The 26,582-nt window shown below is 43.6% G+C and overlaps 1 protein-coding gene and 1 long non-coding RNA gene across 2 annotated transcripts in view; one reads left to right on the top strand and one right to left on the bottom strand.

The window, feature by feature from the left end:
* DOCK2 (dedicator of cytokinesis 2) overlaps positions 1-26,582 on the bottom strand; it is a 418,491-nt gene that overhangs the window by 75,160 nt on the left and 316,749 nt on the right. The window contains exons 28-30 of the mRNA XM_035014007.1: positions 16,065-16,163; positions 13,457-13,551; positions 2,740-2,818 (exon numbers count right to left, since the gene is read on the bottom strand). Coding sequence (XP_034869898.1) covers positions 2,740-2,818; positions 13,457-13,551; positions 16,065-16,163 — 273 coding nt within the window. The remainder of the gene's footprint in view (positions 1-2,739; positions 2,819-13,456; positions 13,552-16,064; positions 16,164-26,582) is intronic.
* LOC118016586 overlaps positions 18,658-26,582 on the top strand; it is a 94,557-nt gene continuing 86,632 nt past the window's right edge. Inside the window, exon 1 of the long non-coding RNA XR_004680868.1 lies at positions 18,658-18,771. This is a non-coding gene — a long non-coding RNA (uncharacterized LOC118016586). The remainder of the gene's footprint in view (positions 18,772-26,582) is intronic.

Here is a 26,582-nt window from a genome sequence, read left to right as displayed (position 1 = left end):
GAAAAGATATTAGGGATAATCTCATTGCACCTGCCCCTCCTCTGGACAGTGGCTGCCAAGGCCAGCAGCTCTTAGTGATGGATGCCGTTCCTGCTGATATTAAATGCATAATTAATGAAACTGTTAGAAGGAAACAAGGCGTGTTCCAGGCAGGGTACAGAGAACAAATCCATTCTTGCACGGGGTGAAGAGAAGGTAGAAGAACAAAGATAAGGCGGAAAAATGTTCTTGAGTACTTTTCAGCAAATATCTATGGAGGTCTCATTAGCAAAAGAGACTTATTTCATTTTGTAATATTAGCCATTTTCCTGTTTTATAAAATCCTGTGGGTGTGACAGCCCTAAGCAATGCGTGGTGACCGGAAAGATGCCTTCCTACTGTCCTGTTTATCAAGGACTGACATATGAGTTCCCAGACCTGACATATTTTAGGACCATCATCATCATCATCATCAAAATGATAACAATTATTATAATGAGCTAACATTTTATTAAATTGCTACCATGTTCCTGGCACTGTTCTAAGTGCTTTACATGAATTAGTTCACTTAATCCTCTCAAAAGTCCAGTGAGGTAGCTGCAATTAGTATTTTAATTTGAAGTTGAAGAGACTGAGGCACAGAGAAGTAAAGTAATTTGCCTAAAGCCACACAGCTCATAAGCTCAAACCTTCTATGTATGAAACCCCCACTTCTCTGGGCATCTCTCAGATGCAGATTTTCTTTCAGGGAAACAGGATAAAACCTATAAGAATGGCATGAAAAGACGGAAGCCGCACTTCTCCTGGAAAGTAGCCCCTAAGACCGTGGAGGACAGCCAGAGTCGGGAAACCAGGTCTGAGGCTGTAAGTGTCACCACCCTCAGAAAGAGATGGGCAAACCAGCCATCAATTGTATGGCCCAAACACTGCCTCACGGCTGGCCCCTAGGTGTGTTGTTCCAACCTGCCCCTCGAAAAAAGCAATTATTAGCTTCCTGGAACATCTTGTACCTGAAGCCTGCAGGCATCCGGTCCACATGTGGAAGGGGATCAAACATTTCTTCTCATTCAAACAGCCAAAGTGACATGTTTTGTTTCCACCTGAGAGATGTATTAACTCTCAGCCCGAAGCTCTCCATGAAGCCAGCGCAGGGGAGACTCCCTACCGGGCATGTGGCGGTGGTGATCTACAGCTGGGAGGTCAGCCACCACGGCGCTCTGGTCTCCACTCTGCACTGCCATGCTGCGTCACTATCTGCACGTCAGGCTAGCTGCTCATCACCTCCGGCTCTCCGTTCCCGCATCCTTCCAGCAGAAGAAGGACTAGTAATAGTAACTAACTTGTAGTCTGGTTGTCAGGGCTGAGAAAGAAAATGCCCGAGGATGCTTCTCATGAGATCTGCACACATAAGTCATCATAAAATGGCAGCTACTCTTCGTATCATCGTCATCATTATAGTGCAGATGCCTTATTTGAATGCAAGATAGTGGGAGAGAATCTTATTTGGAGATAATGTTGATTAAATGCTTCTAGGCTGGTGCTCTCCAGCAGAGTGGGTCTCATAGGCCTCAGCCCAGGCAGCATCTCCCCAGGGAGACCTACTACGTGTCAGGCACAAAGCCAATAGAAGGTCTTCATACTCATGAAGCTCACACTTTACCGGAGGAAAGACAGAAAAAATTGTGCTGGTAGACAAATAAGAATGATAATTTCAAATAATATTTAGTGCTATGAAGAGACTACAACAGGTTAAGTGGTAACACATAATGAACATGGGATCAGTGGGGAATCCTCAAAGAGGACTCATCAGGGGAAGTCTCTTTCAGGAGGAAGTATCTGAATGAAAACCGGCAGAACCTTACAGTGAATTCTCCCAGCAAGCCCCTTGACACATGCCAGTTCTGCAAAACCCCTATGAAACAGAAAGAGTAGGTATTGTGAGCATCCTACTGATCAGTCAACTGACGCATGGACACAGTCCAGGCCTTGTCTGAGGTTGCTCAGCTAGTCACAGGCCAAAGCCTAGCTTGGAACCGAACACCTTAGATGAGCAGGCAGAAAATACCATTGCCTCAGTTCACTGGCAACTTCCTAGGCTTGCACTGCCAGAGATCCTGGGGGCCAGGAACTTTCCCAGAGGAGAGATCCCCTTTCAGGGGCCTTCTCTATCACCAGCCAGAGGTAGCAATTTGGGCTTTTCCACAAGGCTTTGAGGAATTGGCTCTTCTTGCCTAGGCCTTGAGCATGTGTGTCACTGCCCCAGGGACATGCTTTGAGGCCCCCAAATCTCACAGAGGCCCCAGGTCTTGTCTGAGTCCTAAAAGTGATTTCTGAAGGAATCATGAAGTCCCAGAAATGTATTAGTGAGCTTTTATTTTTCAGTGTCTGCGAGTACCTGTTTTGCTAGGCTCCAGTGAGTAAGAACAGTAAAAGAATGCGATACGTTTCTAGAAGGTGGTACCCACTCTGACAATGGATGAATGCAAATCTCCTCTTTAGCACAGGATACATTATACAGTCACATTTGCATATGCTGCTCAGTTAATGATTATTTATTTAATCAAGGGCCTGGTTCCAAACCCTGAGTTTCAATCAAGGGCCTGGTTCCCTCCTCACCCACAACCCCTCTGTGGAAACCCCCAGAGACACTGGCATATCTTACGTGTGCTTTGCGATGTGTCTGATGGAGTAATCAGCCCAAGATGCTACAGCCACCTTGCCAGGGCACCCCAAAGCACACCCTGGGTGCCTCACACTCACCTGGAACTCAAAGTTTGTGTGTTCCAGGAACTTCTGGTTCATGGTTTCTGCGAACTTGTTGATTGCTCTCAGGAAGACCCTGGAAGAGGGGAGAAGGTCACCAGGCCATCTGAGTATGCTACCTCAGGCATCCCTCCCCATCCTCCAGACCAAAGTTCCCTCAGAGAGTGGCTCAAAGACCCAAAGAAGAGGTCAGCTGACCCACATGCTCACACTGTAGACCTGGGGCCATGCTGCAAGAACTTAAGTACTGTCTATTTGACTTCCTCAGAAAATGTCTTTTGTTTAAACTATTACAAGTTTTTGACAGAAAATTTATGCTATCCAGAAAGACATAAATTGCCTCCTCCGCAAATAAACAACACACCGTCAAATCTTATCATCTAGAGAAAACCATCACTGAGATTCTGATGAACATTATGTTCAAAGGTCTCCCTAGATGTATGTACATGAATGGTATTTGAAAGATATCATTTTGATAAATAGAGCTAAATGGCAAATGCTGTTTCACAGCCTGTCTTTTTTACTCAGCAATAAATTGTGTGTTCCTTTCATGCCAATGAATGCAGATATACATCATGCCTTTTAATCACCGAAGAGCATGCCATTCTATGGGTGGATTGCAGTTTATTTAATCAGTCTTTCAGTGATGATCCTTTATGCTCAGTTTTTATAGACAGTGTTTCAGTAATCACTCTTATGTACACCTTGCACCTCTGATATACACCTCTTTTCCAGTCTTCTTCTTGAAGTGGTAGTACTTAACAAATGCACACTTAACATTTTGGTACCTGTTGTCAAATTGTGTTTCTCCTTAAACATCTCCTCATCCATCTCTTCCTCCCCTTCCTCCTACCAAGCCCTACTGACTGGTCTTTCAGCTTCCCATCTCTTGCCTCTTCAATGTCAAGAGTACCTTGCCTAATGGTCAGCTCCAATCATGTCAATCACCCATTTTGGTGACACCCCACTGCCCACAGGATAAGCCCAAACTCTTCCTCTTGACAGTCAATGCCCTTCATGATTCATGCCCACCTTTCTAGACTCATTTCCCACTGTTATCAGCTGCTTTTTCTTGTTTTCTGATACATAGCTGTGTTCCTCTTTTGTATAAAAGCCTCTCTCCTTTTAATCTCTTTAGGACAGGGTCTGCTGCATCCTTGTGTCGCCCAAAGGACAGTCATTGCAATTTCCTTTTCCAGAATTCATCATGGTCTAGGATGACTTATTTGCGTGACTCAATAATGCTCGTCTCCTCCACTAGACTGTACTTCCCTTGAAATTAGAGACTCCCTCCGTGATCTCATCTACTCTCCAATCTTCCTCCCTGGCCTCTCCCCTGAGCTTCCAGCTTACATTCCAGCTCTCTCCTCCAGACCTTCATGTGGCTGACTAATAGGCATCCCATACATAAGGTCAAATTCTCAACTCCTATTGCTTGTAGTCTTTCCATCTTTCTGTAGTCTTCCCATCTGTGTTAACGATAACTCCATTCTTCCAATTGCTCAGGGGGAAAGAACTGGTGCTAGCATCCTTGATTTTTCTCTTTTTCTCATATCTTACACCTGGCCTGTCAGCAAAACCTCTTTGCATTGCTTTCAAAATACATCCAGAATTTGACAACACCCACCCCATTGCCATTGACCTCAATCAAGCCACCATCATTTCTTTCCTGGATTTCTGCAATAGCCTCCAAACTGCCACATGCCCACCTGTGACCTCATCTCCATTGTGTGGGTGTGTTTATAAAATCTTCAAGCACAGTGGCCAGATCGTACCTGTACCACTGCCTATAATTTTTGATGAACAATGAATAATCAATAACTACTTCTCCATTGAGTGGCTGGTCCAGGGAAAATGCCCATTTGGCCTACCTGAGACACAATAGGAGGCAAGTAAAGGAAGTGTCGATTAGAAGGTTATTGCTTTGGGTAATGATTAGGGCTCAATTCTGCTTGGGAACTGCTGAGAGACTGTATAGAGCATACCTGCACATCAGAGGTGTTCCCTCCCAGGGATGAGGAACCTGGGAGGTTTATTTACCAATGCCAGCCTCTCACTAGTTGAAAGTTGCTCCTGTGGACATTAAGACTTTAGCACTTCTAGCTGGCCTTGTAGGTGGACTGAGCTCTCTCTTGCAGCCAGAGAAAGTCCAGAGAATGAAAGAAGTAGGAAGATCAGGATATGTGGTAAATGTCCACCAAAGCTGCAGGTATATATATTCTGGGTGGGCCAAGAGTGTGGGCAGGGCACCTCTAAATGTGCTATATTGGGCATTACTTGTAAAGAAGCTGGGCCAGGTATTCATTAGGCACTTCAATGTTTGTTGAACAAAGAAGACAGTGTGTCCTTGTATCAGGATCACAAAATTTCTATACCCACACAAGCACGCACTCATGCACACTCACTCACATACACACACAGTTGGATGCAGACTCTGGCTTTGACACTTCCCAGCTGTGTGGATGTGGGACATGTCCGTGTCACTTTGACATCTCTGTTTCCTTGCCTGTGCAATACCAGCAGCGTAGCCCCTTTCCCAGAGTTGCTGAAGGCTTTAGTGGCAAATGCGTGGTTAGGTGTGGAGCACAGGGCCTGCCACAACAGGAACACAGCAGTTGTGGCTGCTTTAGACCACTTTGGGTTGCTTCATCCTTCTTCCGAAGTCAGGAACTAACAGCAAAATGGGCAGACAGGACCAGTTGCAGCCGGCAACCAGTTCTGAGGTAGGCAGGACCATGTAAAGGCAAAAAGATGAAAGTCCCATAAAATCCCCCCGCCACCCTCCCAATCAGGATGTCAAAAAGTGAGATTTCTTTGGCTTTGCTCTTCTGGCATTTGCTAATATGCCTTTGAAAAATATCTATATTTTCCCCTTAAAGTATGGAAATGCATTGAGTGGCTGTCATTTTATGTTATAAGCATCTTGGAATCTCTAATGTGATCCCAAAATGAGGAGTTTTACAAATTCTCAGAAGCAACAAAGCTATCAGTAGTTTCAGTAATAGTCGTTATTTTGATTGTCAGCCTAAACCTGTCTCTGGTTCTCAAAGGCCAGCCAAATAACCAGGCATTGATCAATCCTCTGTGCTAATGGTGGGTACTGATGGCAGACAGGCGATGGGGGCAGTCAGTCAAGGTTCTTCCCTCTCTCTGGATTTTTCCACAGCCACTCACTGGGAATCATGAATCATAACATCACTTAACTTCGGTTTCTCATGTATGGGTTTAGAAAAGTATGCCTTTTGTCTTCTCTTTAAAAAATAACTCTACTTAAAGCCTAAGCACTAATATGCTGAAGTAAACTAGAATGAAAACATACTCAACTCTCTGTTACTCTCAACAATGAACCTGAATTGTTGAAAACAAAGTTCATGACCAAATCTCAACCTAACACTTCCTGCATCTCATCTGTGATGCTTAGTAGGATCTATAAAATCAATAACAATCAGAGCCACAGTTACCAATGATGGGCTCTCTGCTAAGCACTTTGCATGGATTCTTTCTGTTCTGTTTTTTTTTTTTTTCTTCTTCTTCTTCTTTTTTACTTCTCACATTAACTCTCTGAGTTGGATATTGTTTCCATTTTAGAGTAATGAGTTTAGGTAACTTTCCCAATAACCCAGCCAGTACATATGAAATCAGGATTTACACAGAAGTATGCTGCCTTCACAACTATTCTGTCCATAAGAAAACCTCTGGAATTGTGTTCAATCTGAGCTGTGAGCTCACCTTATTAATAATAGCAATGACAGAAGGACAGCAATCTGTGTACTTTGTGCTAAGGACTCTACATTCTTTCACGTAAATCTACAAACCAAGGTGGGTGCTATTGTACACCCATTTAACAGAAGAAGAAACTGAATATTGGGAAAACGAAATGATTTCCCCACTTTCACACAGCTAATAAACAGCACAGTCTAGACCTAATGTCAGAGTTGTCTTTCTCCAAAGCCTTTGCAGTTAACCAGAAGGATATACCGGCTTCCTTGAAGGCCAGCCTGCAGTCTTTTGGCCCTGGGCATGCTTCTACTCATGCCCACCATTTTGCACACAGTCCCTTCACACTTCATCCCTATCATCCTGCTGCCCTGCCCACAATCGCCTGGGCACAGGGCCAACGCTTGACTTGGGCAGTGTTCCCTGGGTGGCCAGTGGCCACGGGTGATCTTATGGGTAGCCAGCGGGGGCGCCCAGGCCTGGAGAGTAGTTAAATCAAATCCTTCATGTCAGTCCTAAAGCAGGACCCGTAGGGAGAAGGCAGTGACCCACGCCCTGAGGAGAAGCCATGGATAGATGACTCTGAGAGGAAGCAGAAGCCACGTGTGGGAGAAGTCAGCTGCTGCGAGTAGGAAGAAACTGGCGGGAAGATCCTTGAAGGTGGAGTAGTATTTAAGAAGATAGGACTATGTACCAGGTCCTATGCTACATGTTCTACATGCATTTTCTCAACCACTTTTCACAATACCGCTAGGAAGTAGGTCCTCTTGGTTTTGCTGCTATCACACCGACTCCTGCAGGTGCTTGAGCAAGCCTACCCTGGGTCAAATCCCCACTCTGGCACTCTTCCATGCTGTGGCCTGGAGCTAGCTGCTTGACCTCGGGGAATCTGAAGGGCCCCTTCTGGGAAATGAGCCATGTGAAGATTAAATAAGATGTAGTGTATAAAGCTGGTGGCCCAGTGCCTCAGCACATAAAAGTCCTCAATAAATGTCAGTTGTTGTTGTTGTTGCTATTGTTAATAGGCTGGCCACCTGGTAGCTCCGAGGCGGGAAGATTCCAGGCTGAAACCATTCCGAAGTGACAACCAACCCACACCCACAGGTTGCAGGACAGGAATAAAAGGGCATGCCTTTTCTGGTGAGAATGCCCAAGGGAGGGAGAAGGCCTCTTTGAACCCCATTCCCCTTCTCTCTGTGGTTCATGGGATGTTGTTGATTCCAACAGGTCAAATTTGACGATGGAAGTAAAAAGAGCTGGACAACAGAGTTCTTGTTCCTCCCCTGGAGGCAGCGAGAAATCCATCCTCCCAGAGCCCTTAAGATGCTGTCCCCGAAACACACAAAAGTTCCGTGCACCAAGAGGTTAGAGTGAAGCAATGGCTTCCAGCTCAGCATCAAGGAATGTCTCACTCCCAGTGCCCCCGACGCCTTGCTTGGAATCTGGGATTCTGGCAAGGGACACAGTAGGCTCTTGGAATCTGGAATCCTGCAGCCTGCTAAACATCAGGATTAGTTTGCTGTGCTGGCTAAAGAACCCACGGAGGGGCCTCCTTCTGGGCCATATGCACTGGCGGAGGTGAGGCCCACAAAAAGGAGTAGGTGCTACAAATTAACGTGGGTAGGAGGAAGGGAAAGTGGGACTCAGTGATTTGTCAGCCTCCTGATGGAGCCACCATACGATTGCTGGGCGCTGCCCTACTCAGTTTCCTATGATCGACTTCTGTGACCCTACTGTGTGCCTGGTCCTGTTATGTGCTTGAGACAATGTTAGACCTTGGAATAGGACACTGATAAAGGTAGACAAGATCCAGCCCAGATTTGCCTCTTCTGTGAAATATTTTGGGTATTCCCAAACCACAGGAATTGACAAGGACAATAATACCTAACATTTATGAAATGCTTGCTATGTGCCATGCACTGTTCTAACGACTTTGTATATATTATTTTATTTCATTTTGGTCCTCACAGTTGTGATAGGTACTATTATTAGCCCCATTTTATAGGAAGAAAAATTGAGTCATAATAATCACAGAACTTCACCCAAGGTCAGCTAACTATTAAATGGTGGAGGGAGGATATAGACCCTAGTAGTGGTAAATCCTACCTCCTCTGGGTATTTTTTGTGCTCTGAACTCATTGCAGTGACTGTAGCAATTGGCCACATTTCCATGGGCATATTTACTGTCTCACCAACTAGACCATAAGCCCCCTGCCCTCCAGGACCAAGGGACAGGCCCACTCCCTAGAGCCCTGCCTGACCAGGATACTCAATAAATATGTGTGGGTTGATTCCTTTTTTGAGATGCTTTAGGGATGTGTCCAAATCCCCAAGCCCCTTCAAAATGTTGGATTTCCAGATCGAGGTGCAGATGGAAGGGGAGAAAAGAGGTTCCTAGGTATAATTTTGTTAGTTTACTATATTATAAAGAACTTCATCATTTAAAAATTTACTGTGTCCTGTAAATCAGATCTTACTGAAAGCTGTGTCTTACCAAAATGAAAAAAAAAAAAATGTTCTAACAGAAGGCATTTCTTGCAGTAGACATGTCACCATGTCTGCATACACAAAGTACATAGCTGAGAAGACATTCAACTCTGGAAAACTCCATTCCCTCCAACAAGCAGAAAAATAAATTATATATGGCTAATACATACATACATACATAAATCATAAGTGATAATAGAGAAATTACAAAAACATGTAGGTTTTAATAATATGTAAATAATAAGGAAGGAAGGAAGAAAGAAAGGAAGGAAATTGTAAAGTACATACTAACCAGCATAGGAAGTAGAAATGTTCTGGAGAATACTGGCCTGGGCTAAACCATGCTGCATATTCTGTTTGTCCAATTTACATTGAAATCTTTCACTGACTAGCCACAAGATCTTGGGCAAGCTAACTCTTTGGGCCTCTTTCAGTTTGTTGAGCCACTAAATATGCAGTGGGCACATCTGTACAATGCACTTCATAAGATGACCTCACTATTTTATAGGATGAAGCAGTAGAGATCAAGAACATGGACTCTGCATGGCTTCTTATTAGCAATGCAATACTGTGGAAGTTACTCATCTATTCTGTGCCTCAGTTTCCTCATACATAAAATGTGGATTACAACAGGCTACATCATAAAGTTGTTGTGAAGATTAAATAAACTAATACATGTAAGGTATTCACAACAGCAGTAGATCTAGGCGCCAACACATGTTAGCTATCATAACATCACACCAAATGTAAAAAAGGTGAGAAAATCTCAAGTGTTCCATTGTGGACTGAAGATGAAGGACATCTACTAACTAATCCATGTGCCCTTCAAGGAGAACAACAATCATTTTTCTGGTTGACATTAGGCACATCCTTCTCTAGTCCAAGGCTAAGTTTGTTGTCTACTCCTGGAGATGGCAATGCATCTATTCAATGAGTTTTCTGAGGTACCAGCATTGTGTTAAGGAGTAACTCATTCTATCCTCACAAAAAAATACCATGAAATGAACATTATAAATAATCCCCATTTTACAGATCAGGAAATTGAGAGTCCAAGAGATTAAATGACTTACCAAGAAAGAGAAGTGGCAGAAGTCTGAAATCCAACTGTATTTCTGAGTCTACCTTTTTTTTTTTTTTTTTAATGTAGAGACTTAAGTACTTAGCTGAGCCTTAAGGGATGCAAATATTGCTCTTTAGGAGACAATTCTGCTTTCTTAGATCCTTTAGAAAATTATATTGTAATTTTCTAAGTATAAAGAAACCAAGGATTATTATATCATCTCTGGGGGCCTATCCCTCCAAAAAAGACCAAAGTCCATAGCTAGCTGGGATTTCAGGAGGGGATGTTCCTCCAGACTGTTCTATATGCTTCCTCCAAGATGACTGTAGGCAGCTCAGAAGGTCAGGGCTCCAGCCTCTCTGGGCTCCCATCCTCCCGACCTTGTATAAGTGGGAGATGTCTGGGCATTTATTTGCCTATCCATCATCCAATTCTTCTTTTGGTAATAACTCCTAGACTTTTCCTTTGGATAACTACTCCCCTTACCGCCGCCCCCCCCCCCCTTTGCTCCCAGGCTTTGCGGTTTGGATAGAGGGAACAATTGCCTCCCAGTTGCAAAGTGAATCACGTGACCCAAGCCTGATGAAATAGCAAATTTCACTTTCCTGGCCACAGAAATTTATAAATGGGCATGTAGCCTAAGCCAGAGCTTTAAAGATTAGCCTGGGGACACTTGTTCTACCTTTTCTTTCAACCCCTATTGGGCTTGCTAATTCAAGGCATATCTCTAGAATTTCTAGAGCCTATTTTCCCCACCACAAAGAGAGCAGCTGCCTGAGAATGAAGTCAACAAAAAAAGAGCAAAGATAGACATACAGATTTCTTACAACACTGTTTGAGCACCTAGATACATCCATGCCTGAAGACGTAACTCTGAGCTAATAAACTCTCTTTTTACTTAGGCAGATTTGAACTAGATTTCTTTAAAAATTCTAATCAGTAAATAGCTATTGGATACACAGAGTTCATTATATGTATTTATGAATGTCAGGCTTTGTGCTAGGAGCTGGAAACACAGAGATAAATTAGACATAGTGCTTGCCTTCAAGAAGCCCATTCTTTAGTGGCAGAAATAGTCATACGAAGATAAAATTATAGCACAGTGGAGTAAGTGCCATAATATGGGCATGTATGGAAATACAGAGAAGAAAACACATTCTCCTACCATGAGAGAGTTTTAGAAGCATCCACAAAGGAGAGATGACAGGGTGAAGAATTTGAAGGATGCTTTCATGTTGAGTTTGGTCTAGAAGAGAGGAAAGCAATAGTTTATGCAAAGTCATAGAAAAATGAAATGGTAGATAACAGTGAATAGTTGAATATATCCAAAGCACAGGGTGAGTTGAAGAGGACGCACATGGGTGCTTCATGTATTTTGGCAAAACCTGAAGACATTATTGGTCAGCTGGCAAACAGTAAAAGGATTCACATACAGTTCAGGAGCTGACTACTACTGTAACATAAGACGACTGAACATTGACATAAGGTACTATCAGCTTCATAATTTGTTGAGCTCAGTGCACAATGAAAATGTGAATCTCCTCATTCAAAAATTATTAAGAATTTCAAGATGGCAAAAGGAGGGCATTAAAGCAAACATGGAGCCTTTTAGAGTGCAGGGCCCTAGGCAACTGCACAGGGTACAGGCCCAGAAAGCTGGTCCTGACATAGGGGTAGGAAGGGGCCTGTTTCTGATTTGTCATGTGACCTGGGCCTAATTCCCACCAACACTTTAATCATTGCAAAATCCAGACTCCCATCTGTGTGATGTGAACATGGAGAATCAGGGCAAGGTTAGCCCAGATTGAGAATTCTGACATTTTGTTGCTGGGCTGATTTTTCTCCTCCCACCATAAGTTCTGTTGCACAGCAAGCCAGAAACTTCTTTCTGCCTTGACAAAACTCTTCACCCCTTCACCAGCCCCTAAAGTTGGCCTCAAGAGTACTGCAGGTAAGCGAGTCTATCGAGTCACATGGCTAGGCATTTAGGCATCAAATTAGTGGAAGAACAGCTTTTCAGAGGACAGACGGTAAGGGATGGAGGCCACCCAGGACTGGAGTCAGCTCTTAGGCATACATGAGATAGAAATTCTCAGACTGTATCCAATGACAAAATTATTAATACATAATGTTTATAGTCTTTGCTCTTTTCCTCCTACTAAGAGGAATTCTCCTTCTGCCTCTTCAACTTCTCTTCTTCCACCCTCTAGGAGTATTTCCATTTGCCAGCCAATTCTTGGTTTCTGGGATATAGAACAAAGGCAATAGGTAGAGAGAGACAAAACTTCTTGCCAGTGTAAAGTGAAGGGCCTTTCTTGGGGAGGATTAAAAATATACAAAGCCAGAGGGAAGTGAGAGAGGGAAAAAAGGGGAAGTGGCCAAGAAGATTCAGCTTTAACGGAGTTTGTGGATAGGAATTGAGAATAGGGTTGTAAGAGAAATGTGGATAAAGCATGGGATGTGAGTGATACTGAGAGCCAGAGAAATGAAGAAAGGGAATATCAGAAAATACTGCTGAGTGTTATAATTTGAATTTCATTTTGATGAGATGATACTATTTGAGAGAAAGCATTAAAGACTGAAATTGCTTATAATTACTTTTATCTAATGTTGTGCTGGGTTATGTGGGATCTGAGTTATACTTGGGTTACACTGGAATCCTATGAGATGTTAACTGATATTATATATACACACAGAGACATACATATATGCACACCAAATGGTTCCACTAGCAAATACATTTGTGAAATTCTGTATCCTAAATCCTCCATTCAGAGAATCCCATCAGCATATTAAAGGCTCTAAGAAGTCCTGCAGCACAGAAATCTGTTCAAAACTGCATAATCCCATGCTTCCTAAACTTACTTTACTGTATGCCACAAAATATATTTTATTATTTTGAATAAATGTTAAAATACTATAATTTTAATAAGGCTGACCTACTGTCTCAAGAGTTTAGGGAAGACTTCACAACATATGTTCTTTTTTTTAAGATTTATTTATTTATTTTAGAGAGAGAGAAATAGAGAGTTAGGGGAGGGGCAGAGGGAGAGAGAGACTCCCAAGCACTCCCCACTGAGAGGGGAGCCTGATTCGGGGCTCAATCTCACTACCCTGAGATCATGATCTGAGCCAAAACCAAGAGTCAGAAGCTTAACTGACTGAGCCACACAGGTGCCCCACAAAGTATGTTATTTTAACTGGTATTTAAAGAATGGAGAAGGTGGGAGGTAGCCAGCTCAGTATATACAAAGTCATGAGGACTGACATATTTTTTCAAAAAGAAGATTCAAGATTGGTGTGGAGTTCCCTAGGGTTTAAAAGTAGAAAGAAAGACTCCGCTACACGTTTTCATCTAACCAGGGAGAAAGTATCCCCACCTTGTCTCCATGAGTGCTCTTTTAAGTGATTGCTGGGGTGATGCAGCTGTAGGGACAAGTGGCCGCTCACCTGTTCTGAACCATGCTCATGGCCATCCAGTCTCCAGGATACACATTTTTCCCAATGAGGTCCTTGAACATGATGAATGTCTCCATCAAGAAGTCCTGAAATTGTAAAGCAAAACACACCTGTCATCTTGTTTCATAGGAACTGACTGGAAGGACCCGGACCTTGTTGGCTGCTTAAATTTTTTCTTTATTATTTACTTTTAGAGGGGCAGAAAGGGAAAGGGCATTCATTAAATAAATCCAATGGAACCAATAGCAGTGGATTTTTAAATGGAAGCTTCACGTTGGTTACCAGAAGACTGTTTCACAAATACAAGTGGAATGTGACTATGGGATGTGAAAACACTCTCAAAACAAAGCACTAGTAATTCTGTCTCTGGGAGGAAAGAAGTAAATGCATCTATTGATGTCACATTTTTATAATCATCTTCTCAAATATGTATTTAAGAAGGAAATATTCTACACTTTGTGAAGTCATCTCAGGTCATGTAGCAAACAGTTATTACCATGACCACCTAATTATCAGTACACTGTAAACACAGCTAGTTCATATATAACAGACACATCCATGGGTAGATTAGAGGAAATACAACTTCTCATTCGAAGAGGTTGAGAGTGGACCTCAACACACTCCAGCAGATACTGCAGCAGACCAAGCTTGTGCTCCATCTTTGGAGACTGCAAATTTAAGACAAATCCAGATAACCAAGACCAGGACCCCTGGCATGTGGACGCTCCTGAGCTGGAAGAAGCAAAATCATACTCTGTCTGCTTTCAGGAAAAGTTAAAATCCATAGGAAACCCATTCAGAGCTCTTTCCTTAAGCTAGTGGTTTTCCAATTATTTTAACAGCATAATTGTTTGTCCAAAGAAAATACTACTCAGAACCAAATATATAAAATAGGTAAAAATAGAATAGCTGTGGTTGACGTGTGTGTGTGTGTGTGTGTGTGTTTATGATAGGGGATAGTGAGGATGGGAGGAATATAATTTTAAAATCACTACTTTAAGCTAAATTGCAAAATTCTGGAAATGAGATTGGTTCCTTTTCAGCAATCTTTGCTTCTGGGGAAAATTACCTCAATGCTTTAAGTCCCAATTTCCACATCAGCAGAATGGGGATAACATCTAACGCAAAGAGTTACTGTGAAAATTAAGTGCACACTGTCTAAAAGATGCTCAGCACAGAGCCTGGCCCACTGTAAGTCTCATTAAGTGCTGGGTCATGACAATGGCGAGTATTGTTATTCATCCTTGATATCACCTGGGGAAATGCGGATATCATCACAAGCTCCTTCCCTTCAAATGGGAACAGAGAAGGCCTCCAGCTCATAGATGAAAAACCTAGCTTCTGAATGAGAAGCTATAGCATGCTCTAAGGATTAGGAGAGAAGTTCAAATCCTACTCTGCCACATACTTGCTATGTGGCCTTGAGCAAGCAGATTGTAGACTTGTAAAATGTGACCACTAATTCCTAGGTCATACTGTTGTGAGAATTAGCAACAGAGTATATATGTTCAATAAGTAAGAATTCCTTTTTCTATCTTTCTTCTCACCTTTCCTTCCACTGAGGATCAAAAATTAGGAACCTAATCTTTCTATTTCCATGCTCCATGACATAGATAACGTAGGGAAAAATCCTGGGTTATTTGGCTTTCCTTTTGTTTTATTTTTTGTGTATCCAGAAAAAGGTTACATTTCTTGCCAATGCTGATCCAGTGAGGACACCATCTCTCTGCTGAATGGCTGAAAGAGTAGGATACTGGCTTCCTAATAATTCCCTTTTTATGGGCCACTCTCTGAGATTGGGCCAATTTTAGTTCCCTTGGCCACTCCAAGGATAGCTGAAAGTGAGCCTCCGCAGCAGAATTCCTAATTCTAGTAGTAGTAAGGAGACAATGATGGACATGACCATGTTGAGGGCAAAGGGACTGCTATACCTCCAGGACAGCCTGGGCTGGGCTTTATGTTGATAAGTCATCTGCTACAGAGCTATGAACCTATAGGCCACAGTCCACATGCAGACTGTTCTGTAACAAATGAGTCCTGAGAGGCTAGAAGAGCAAGGGGGCTCAAAGGCCAACTTCCTCCATGTATTTGTAATCATAATATAGAAATAGCTACCTTTTACTGAGCATTTAATATGTGAGAGCTACTGTGCTCTCATTAACCCCTTCCCCACACTATGACATAAATAATTTATCCCCACTTTACAGATGGGGAAACTGAGGCTTAAGAGAGGGAACTTGCCCATCATCACATAGCTTTCCAGTGACAAATCCTGGATGCAAATCCTAGACTGTGTGATTTTATCACTCATGCTCTTAAGCCCCCAAACGTCCATGATTCATCAACAAACATTTGTTGAGGCATATTTAGACTAGACATTCAGGTTTCATCTCTGACAGGGACTGAAGACATGTTTCAGGAGTGGTAAACACAAGCCTAAATGGAAAATAGAACTAGGGAATCACATGAACATGTTTGTAAACTAGAAACACATATACACAAGGTCCACTGGGACACCTTCTTGCGCTACACTCTTAAGAGCCAAGAGTGTAACATGCCTCCCCTACACTGCCCCCCACCCAGCATCGTGCTGACTCACCACAAGTTCAGAGCTGGTCTGGAAAGTTTCAATATAGAAGGAATAGTGCTGGTCACCCATCTGGTTTAAGATGGCTGTCATACATGCCACAAAGTGGCTCTGTAAGAAATAAAGAAAAAATGCCATGAAATAGTGGAGAGAGAACCATGAGATTGATCTTCCCCAATTCCTTGACTTCAGACTGGAAAACACTTCAACCATCTCAGGCAAGTATAAAAAGGCTTCCAAGGATGGAGAATCTCTGCTTACTGGATCAGCAAGTGAAACTTCCCTATGAGGAAATGGTTCCTTATGGCTCGTTTATGGGCTCTTTCTTCAAAAAGCATTTACTGAACACCTATTATGTGACTAGGACTGTAGTGGGAGCTCCAGGTATAGAAAAGAGAGCCTGATCCATCACTTCTCCAGCTGCTTGTACTTTGGGAAAAGGCCACTGCATTGGTGTCAGGAGATCTAGCCTGTATCAAGATCCTGGATGGGGAGCCTGGGTGGCTTAGTCATTAAGCGTCTGCCTTCAGCTCGGGTCAAGATCCCAGGGTCCTGGGATCAAGCCCAGCATCAGGCTCCCTGCTCCGCAAGAAGCCTGCTTCTCCCTCTGCCTGCCGCTCCCCCTGCTTGTGTTCCCTCTCTCACTGTGTCTCTCTCTGTCAAATAAAATCTTAAAAAAAAAAAGATCCAGGATATATTTGATTTTTTGATAAATAATTTTATATATCTAAGCCCCAGTTGTTTTATCTGTAAAGTGGGACAATAATCCACCCATATCTACCCCCAAATATGGATCAAAAGTCTCCTCTAATGCTTTGAATACAATGAATTTCTCTATAGAGGGATCCGTTGTTGGACCATCATGAATCAGCTAGTGAGAAGCCAGTAGCTACCAGGAACCAGCACTTGTTCAGGGTTTTGGAAGATAAAAGAGATGAGAAGAGGTGGTCCTTGCTCTTCAGGAGTTCATGATCTAGTTGGGAAAGGAAGATTAACATCCGTGAGGGAAAATGTACAAGACCTTTGATCTGCCAAGCAGACCAAGTGTTAGAGGGATTCAAACAAGAAAGGAATCAATAAAAGGATGTGGAGAAGATGTGGGTCTGGAAGGCTCCAGGGGATCAGAGGAGCAAGAACCATATTCCTTCATGTACCAGAATACATCACACAGCCCCTTCTGCCTTCTCCCTCCCAAATCTTATCAGTCTATATCAGGGTACATTTTCTATTTAGGCAAGCAGCATTTAGGGATATCTACTCTGGAAACCTTGTAAAGGAGGTACCAACCACAAATCCACCAGGGGAGAGAGCCACGCAAGATTGTCTCCTGCAAGATTCCAATAGGGCTGCCATCTTGGTCAAAGGCAGTCCCACTAGGTTTGGTCAAGGGCAGGCTTGTGGAAGATGGTCTGCTCAATGTGATGCAGGCCTCTCCAGGGAACCCTACTGCTAAAGGGTGTCCAACAAAAGGCATACCAGAGAGGTGGGCCTGGAAATATTATGTGTGAACCAAGAAAATGGGTTTGGTATCACAAACTGCTATTTTTGTTTAAAAAATAATAATATATATATTTATATATATAATACATACACACACATATATATATAAAGCACACATATGAAAAAATATATATGTATATAAAACACACATATGAAAAAAAATACATCTGCTTGTAGATTACTGCTCTACAGTTTAGTTACAGTGGTGGAGGAACAGCCTCACTGTCCCAAGAAGCTCCTTCTGTGTTCCTTCACAGGAAGTCTTTTGGATAACTGAACGTTCCTCAAGTTCACATTCCCAAAGGTAACTCCCAGAGATCAGGAGTCTCATTTGCTTTTAAAGGTTTTTTTTCCCAATTAGGATATTAGGAATAACATGCTTTCCCTGTCAGCAAGACCAGCATTATAATTCATGGGGCTCAGAACAAAATGAAAATGAAGAGTCCTTGTTAAAAATTATTCAGAATTTCACGACAGCCCCAGGTGCCATTCTAAGCACCAGGCCAGGTCATACACGCAGCAAGCCAGCCCTGCCTGCCGGTGGCCACCAGCGCGCTCACACTCCATAAATGTTTAGAGAACATGCAAAGCTGGCAGAAAGCGTAAAGCTGGGACTCTTGGGAGCAACAGTGAGGATGCTATGCTGATGGGGACCTGGAGCCTCTACACTGGGATGAACCGTCCTGGTCATCCAGGGAGGCAAAGCCTCTCCTGCTCAGACCCCCAGGGGGTGGTGATGAGTTTGTGAAATTATTGGTTCTTTTCAAACCAGACAGAACACCACCATCGCTGTTAATTTAACCAGGTCCCTCTTAAACCATCGCGTATCCCTCTGGCCAGGCTGGATGGCAGAAAGGAGAAATCTTAGAGTTCGAGAGGTGTGTGTGTGTGTGCATGTGTGTGTGCACGCACACACACGTGTGTTTCCTCTACTCCCTCCATCTCTTCTCTCCTTTCCTCAAAGAATTCAGCCTGTGACCACTAGAGGTCTTTTCTTTTCACATGGTAGCTGCAGAGCAGTTTGTTCGGCTTTTTATTTATTCCTACGTGAGCAGACCCACTACACTTCTTGCATACAAACAGTGAAAATTACAACATAAAGGACCCATTATTCCTTCTTTTGGAGTAATTCTGCTGCTGGCCAAAGCCTGGCTCATTTTGCAAGGAAAAGGAGGACATCTCTGCAGGTAATTCTACTGCTTCAAGGTAAGAGATTTGGGTAGGTTTTATTTTTTGTGATCCATGATCTTCTAAGAGAAAATGCTATCGCCTCTTGGACAATAGTTTACTTTTAAAGCTTTGGCTTAAATGAGTCCTCAGATTGTGAGGGTGTGTGTGTGTGTGTGTGTGTGTGTGTGTGTGGTGGAAAATCTACCATTGTCAGAACTGCAGGATGCCCCAAATGCATAGATACGGAGTGCTTGTTATTTCCAATGGCTTGATTTGAATTTGAAGTGGGGGGAAAAAAAGCAAAAAACAAACCTCAGAGATCAAGTTGCTTGGAATTACCTTGAAAAGGCTGCATTGTCTTAAGCCTTGTTTAGAGAAACTTCCATGCTTCATTTTAAAAGAAAATAAAAGGGGAAAGGGTCCTAGTCCCCATCTAGAGAAAGTGACCATTTTATGAAAGAAACCACTATTTTTTATAAGGACCTGCTCAGTGTGTCAGAGTCCACCAGCCAATCAAAATTACTTTTACCAGCTTGTTCATTTCTTCCTTCTAACTACCACATAGAAAAACCCAGCTCAGTGCCTTACAGCACGATTTGTAGTGCAATGTGACTGAAGTTTGGACAAGTTGCCTGCATTTGGCTGTTAATGAAAAAGGACAGTGTTTTACATCTGTCTGGAAGAACCCCTTTTTTCCTACTCTGGTGTCTAGCCCACCTTAGCACCAAATCTGTCAGAAATCACACTGATGTGATCGATTGATTAGTGAAATGGCATGAGACGCAAGCAGCAGGTTCGTATTCAGAAAAGGCTCCTTTCTGTCATTTATATTAGAAAACAAATAACAAAGCAAAAAAAAAAAAAACCCTCTTTGTCACATAACGAGAGAATGATAGAATAACATTATGCCTCTCTGACGTTTATCCTTTTTTCAGTATTATCTTCAACATGGCAATCCACCTTTTGCTTCCTGCCGCCTTCCCTTTCTATGAGTTTGAGACCTTACTTCTATATCCACCATGTTTTAAATGTTTAGAAAGAGACAGAGGAATGGGGAGGGGGGAGTTGCTCTAGCAACTCAGACACTCCTCACATTGACGTTGCTCAAACTTTATAGCGTAGGAGCCAAATCTCCCAGTCCTGCCGGCAACATGGACAAGCCTGAGTACTGCATGGGGGACATGCAGTCCCCCATGTCCCCTGCAGTCCAGGCTGGTGAGAATCCCCTCTTCCCATCCCGGGCAGAAACCGTATAGATGACATATATTTACTATCAAGGCATGAGGCAGCCACTCATCCATAGCCAAGCAGCATGCCGGGTGCCTGGATGGGAAATTGCTTCTTAAAACAGAATACCATGGGGACCTGCATCTTAAATCCCGGAGAGAAACTGTATCTGAGACACTGGCACAAACCAGGCAGAGTCACCTCGGCTCCGTTCGGGGCGGTTTAAAATGTAGCTAATGAATCACAGTATGAAGAGACACGGTTTGAAACTAGGTCAAACGTGTAAAAATAAGTGCAATCATCGCAGGCACTTGGCTGATGAGGGGCTACTTAACGCCTTGAGTGGCAGGGCTTATTTGCCACATAGAACCCTCTTCAGCGATCCGCGAAAATCAGTCCTCTTAATTAATTCAGCGCATCAGTATGGAGAGAGGTCTCGCACACCTGGGAGAGCACTGAAGCTCCAAAGGAAAACAGCCAGGGTCTCTTCACTGTGAGATGGCAAAAGAGAAAAGAGAAACCCAGTATCCTGTGATTAATATTCATTAGCTGGGATACTAGGTGATTAGGATCAGGAGAGTAGCCCTCCCCTAATCATTCGGCTCCTTTGCATAAAAAAAAAATCATCATCATATCCTCATATTGATAAGGCCAATAGTTGGGTGCACGTCACCCAACTTAAACATATCTATTTAACCACCTCTAAGGCAAACACACCTACACACACACACACACTCACACACACACTCACTCACACACAGTCAAGACCTCAGCAGTGCTGAGTGGACCAGGAAGAGGCAATCGGTTTGCCCTGCCTTGAAAACCAAGCAACCAAGGGGGAGAGGGGCCTGGTTGCTGCAGATGCGTCCCCCACTCACCTGAAATTGTGGGAGGGATGAGCTCACAGAAGGAGGGAAGCAGCTAACTTTGGGAGCTTGCTACCTAAATGCCAACATTACTACGCGATACCAGCTGGTGACATGTTGCTATAGTAACTTCAAATAATGTGCAGGGCCAAAATAAAATAAAATATAGAAAGCGCCAAGGAGAGGAGATGAAGGAAAGTTTTCATATCGAGGGAGGCTCATAAGGAGATGAAAAGTTCTATCTCTCAGGCCATTTATCTCCTTGGGAGACTAAGAGTGGCCAAATGCCATCCTCAGGTGGCTTCTCCATTCACCCCCATGTCTGCCATGTGGTTATGTAACAGATTTAATTCTTGAGTGGAATTGGCACTGTCTGTGTGGTGGATCCAGGACCGGAAGTGGGAGGCTCTTGTGCTAGAAAAACAGGGACTCTAAAACCCCTTTATCTTAGAGCTTTGTCAGGTACTCGGAATTCTAGTGTGTAGTGATCTTTGGGGAAACCAGTGTATTGTTCTGTCTTAGCAACCATCACGTTCTGGACACTGCGCTGGGTGTCAGGGTGCAGCAGTGAGTGGGATGGAGAAGGCTGGGCTCCAAAGAGTTTACACCTGGTTCCACCAGGAGGTAGAATGTCAGAGTGGGGCCTCGGAGTCAGCCAGTCCGAGTTCAAATCTTATCACTCTCTTCCTCGTTGTGTGACCTTGGGCAGAGTCTTGTGCCTCAGTGTCCTCATCTGTAAAAGGGGATAGAAATGTTCCTTACTTCATACGGGGTGGGTGAGGATTAAATCAAAAAGCACTTAGAACATAGAAAGACCTTGATAATTATCAGCTATTATTATTGTTGTCATAGTCGCTGACTGTGATCCAGAGAAACTATGCAGATTAGCTCATTGAAATTCCTGACCTGGGTGAGGGAAATGATGACATCACCTACCTATGACTGGCTGTGGACACATCAAGTGCTCCCAATCACAGCTCAGTGCCCTTTGACTCCAAACGTGCCTTGGTTAACAACATGCCCAAAGTCCAGCTGTTAAGTAAATCAAATGTAAGCCTCTTGGACCAGGGCATGCTGGGAGGTGTCTTTTATCTGGGGACAATTGCAGGCAGGTGGGAAGAGTGACAACAGTGCCCAAATTGTTCAAAAGTGTGAAATACAACTGTCTTCATCAAAAACTTACTCCCCCAGCTGTTTGGCTTTAGGATGTGCCGGTCTCTGTGTGCAGTGGTGTTCTTTGGTTCCCCAGGGATCCTGCTGTGTGATAGAGTAAACCAAGTCACCCTCTTTCAGGGGCAGCTGCCTGATGGGCACAGATCCCAGGGTTTCATGTGGCCTGCTCCATGTCAAAGGCACAACATCACAGGAAAACAGAAAAGTACCACTTGGATGCTGTATATTCTGGATACGCTCTGACATATTCCATCCTTACAACATGACAACTCTTGTAGACTTAGCTGCGTGCACCCCTGTCTGGTGCTGTGGGCATTAATGATGGCTCAACTACCCAGCATCACTAGGGCCAGAACTACAGGTGTCTCCTCCGAGAGTGAGCAGGAAGGGAGGGGTAAACAAGGCTGCTTTGAATCAAGGCTGGAAGAGGAGACAATTGGTAACATATACTTCCTTTGAAACTAACACGTTCTGATTCTTGTTGGAGCCTCTGCATGTGGCTCTGTGGTGTGGGGTCACTTTAAATCTTCCAAAGGGTAGAGGTGCCTGGGTGGCTCAGTTGGTTAAGCGTCTGCCTTCGGCTCAGGTCATGATCCCAGGGTCCTGAGATCGAGCCCCGCATCGGGTTCCCTGCTTGGCGGGAGGCCTGCTTCTCTCTCTCCCACTCCCCCTGCTTGTGTTCCCTCTCTCACTGTGTCTCTCTCTGTCAAATAAATAAATAAAATATTAAAAAAAATAATAAAGTAAATCTTCCAAAGGATACAATGGGATCCCAAGGGGAGAGGGAAAGCAAGGAAATTCCATTCATTCATTCTTTGTGTTCAGGACTCTACGTTCATCATGTCACTGACTCATCTCAACAACCTCATGATGTCAACTTTATGCCCATTTTACAGATGAGGAAAGTGAAATGTATGGACGTTAGGCAGCTTGCCTAGACAGACATTTAGTATATGATGGGCCAGGAATTAAAATCTGGATCTTTCTGACTCCAAAACCTGTGTTCTTTTCATAAATCCACTGTGTCTCCCATGTCAGCACTGTCAGCTCCACCTGGAGAGAGATTTTTGTCCACTTATACATTGCTCTATCACCAGAATCTAGAATTGAACTTCCACTTAGTGTGGGCTCAGTAAGTATGTGTTAGATGAGGGACTGAATTTATTATAGTATTCCCCATCTCTAAATGAATATTACAGGGACCACTCCAACCTCCACACACAAACTCTGAAAAGTTAAGTTCATGTATAGACCATCTTTGCCTTAAGGGAGTTCAGAAATGAAAGAATTTTTGTTCTGCTTCTGAGTGTACTCTATCTTAAATTATATTTGACCAAGCCAGAGTGAGATCATTCTTTCACACATTCCTTAATTCAACAAATATTTATTGAGCACCTATTATGTTCCAGGCTTGGTTCTAGTTGCAGGGGATACGACCAGGAATGAAAGTAACAAAAGTTGTTCTTAATGAGCTCTCATCCCCATTGGATAGAGGGCCAGGGATGGGGAAACATACTAGAAGCGAGTGAGTACACAAGTAAGATTATTTTAGGCAGTAATATCTGCTACTAATGACATACCACCAAGGAATGAGATAAGGATGGAGTGGGAAAGAAACCATTTTCAATAGGGGAGACAAGGGCAGCCTCTTAGAGAGTTGGCATTTGAGCGGAGATCTGAATAATGAGAGTCAGTCATGCAAAACTATGGCAGAACAGCATTCCAGGGCAATTGAACAGCAGATTCAAAGACCCTGAGGGGGGAATATGCTTGGAATGCTGGAGGATCTAAAAGAAGGCCAGCATAGCTAGAAAGTATGAAATGAGGGAAGACATTATATAAGATGAGGTCAGAGAGACAGGCAGGGGCCAAATCCTGTGAGCCCTTGGGGGTCAGGGGCAGGAGTTTGGCTTTTCCTCCAAGTGCAAAAGGAGGCCATTGACTTGGGTTTTAAAAAGCTTTCTCTTGCTGCTGTATGTTTCCAGAACCCCTCTTTAAAGAGGCGGTTTCCACGTCTTACCACACAAGCCCATCTCCAAGACACCGTACTGGACTTGTTCCCAGGGTCATGAGTCTGTGAAAAGTGCAAATTATGTTTTCAATGGTGACTCTTCCTTATTCGTCATAGTGTCACCACTCTTCAGCAAATGCTTCTCACTAAATGACTATTTTATAGCAGACTCTGGCCCTCCTTGGGCAGGCAAGAGAGTGGACTCTGGTTTTATGCGGATCCTATCGGTCTTCAAGCTTAATGGGCTCATCTCCCTGTTATTCAGAGCTGAATGGAGAGGAGCCTGCTCCAGTGGCTCCCAGTCTCTGATTAAAGCCATTCGCATCTGTGGGACCTGAGAAACCTGCTTGCCAGGAAGGGGCTATCATTCAGGACACCCCAGTTTTTAACTGAACGAAAGGCGATTTTTCTAAACACTTCTAATAGCATTTGTGGAGGTGTGGGTGGAGAAGTTCACAAATGCCATTGTAAGAAGAATAGTTTCAGAAACAAGGATTTATTCTCAGCACATATACCAGTGATGGTCCCCCAATCTGCACCAAATGCCTCAGGAAAGGCTGTGGAAAAAAGTCTCTTTGGAGTCCTGGACAATATGGTATTGTTCTCAGCTCACTTTTCCCTGGGTAATAGCAAAGCCAGGAGCATCACTGGGATGTGGGCTCTGGATGAGTATTCTAAGCAGCCCCTCGCCTTCTCTTGCAAACATTTGCATCAAGTTTAAGTAGGACACCAAGATCAACCTTCAACAGAAAAAGTATCACAAAGGGATATTATGTTTCAGGCAGAAGGCACTGCGGGCTACAGGACAACAAGAACTATCACTTAAAGTGCTAAGTGTGTATCAGGCAGCATGCTAAGCCCTTTATTTATCCATCAGTGAGGACTTTTTATAGGGTTGTGGCAAGGGAAGAAAAGAACTGGAAGAAGGAGAAGGTAATATTAGTTGGACATCTATGAGTCAGACACTGTGCAAAAAAGTATCCTGATGGTCACCACCACCACCAGTTCTTGAGCACTTACTATGGGCCATACCCTATATAGGCTTTATCTCATTTAATCCTCCCAACATCCAGGCGATCTTGATAAAACCATGTGGACTTTACAGATCAAAACCGAGAAGCAGAGAGGTGACATGACTTGCCTAGATCAGCTTGACCCCAGAAGGCTATTGTTTTAGAAACATGATGTAATCTTAGTAATAGGAAAATTAACCTCAAAGTATAATGAAGAAAGGAAAAGCACACATTTTACCTTACTGGGCTCCTGCCTAACTAGCCTTGAATACAGAGAACATTCAATATTCCACTCAATTCAATAAAGGTCTCGAATATGAAGAAACATTCTAGAAATGTCTTGTGCCTATACAGATAGGGAGGGATGGATGGAGAGATGAATGGATGGGTGTGCAGAGCTAGCTTGGCAGGTTATATAGGGAGATAGACCAGTTGATATGGGTAGACACACAGCTACATAGACAGGCCCAGCTCTCTTAACGACTGTGCTCTATGGTTTATGAGTCTCCCATGATTTTAGTCTCAACTGAAGATAACTGCTCCATTTTCTGCATTGCTTAGGGTGTTAAGGCCAAGAAGGATTCAGAGTGGAACATCAATGCCACATACTAGGAAATTTATCTGGTTTCCCAGAAGCAGCTTTCCTGGAAGGCACTGGACAGGGCATCCTAAGTCCTGGGAGCAAATGCCAGTTCTCTTCAACATGCCCTGGAACTCTGGACAAGTTGCTTGATCTCCCTGGCCCTGCTTCTCTCATCTCTGAAACAGGGATACTAGTACTATGTATAGCCCTGCTGTGAGGACGAAGTCGAAGGCAGGTGCAGGGGTCCTGTGTAGAGCCTGGCTCACCAGAGGCACTCAGAAAGCTGTCTTGCAATGCTTAGCCTCAGCCCTCTTTCTGGTTCACCAAAACAGTTTGTTGATCACCTGGGGAAGTGTGGAGTTAGCTTTTGGTTGACTTGTGGAGGATGATTTAAACCTCCCTGTGGACCTGGAGAACTGCATTGCGGATGATGATTTATACAATCTCTCCCTGCCCTTTGTTTCCCTTTACAAAGCCTCCGCATTTGAAAGAGAAGAGGGGAGGCAGACAAATATGTTCACAGACAACCAGGCAGCCAGGAAAGAGGGTTTTCAGGAGGGGTGATTATTTTGTGGATAAAAGGATTGCTTTAGTTTACCCCTTGTGTTTACTTGAAGGAAGTAGAGTGAAGAAGGTCTCTGTCTCACAATTGTGTTTTAAACTTCAAGCCCAACTTTCCAACCAGGAGTCTCCTAACACCTCCCCAACCTCCTCCAAATGGTTCTAGTTGACCCTGCTGCAAGTGACCTGCTGGTCCCAGCATGTTCCGCTCCTTGGATCCAAGTATGATAATAATGGACTGGGTGTGTGGAGGAGGCCTCTGCAACACCTCCTTGATTGCTCAGCTCCACAGTGCTCAACTGAAGCAATGACATACTGATGTGTAATTCTTAATCCACATTAGGGAAGGATTTTTCTCCTTTCCCAGACAGTTGTTCACGCCTCACTCCCAATTAATCAATCAGTTAGCAAATATTTACTCAGCAG

Source organism: Mirounga leonina, unplaced genomic scaffold (assembly GCF_011800145.1).
Source record: "Mirounga leonina isolate KUSES-001 unplaced genomic scaffold, KU_Mleo_1.0 Mir_104, whole genome shotgun sequence".
Classification (NCBI taxonomy): domain Eukaryota; kingdom Metazoa; phylum Chordata; class Mammalia; order Carnivora; family Phocidae; genus Mirounga; species Mirounga leonina.
Note: the sequence above shows the minus strand (reverse complement) of the source record. Positions and strands in the feature narration are given on the sequence as shown.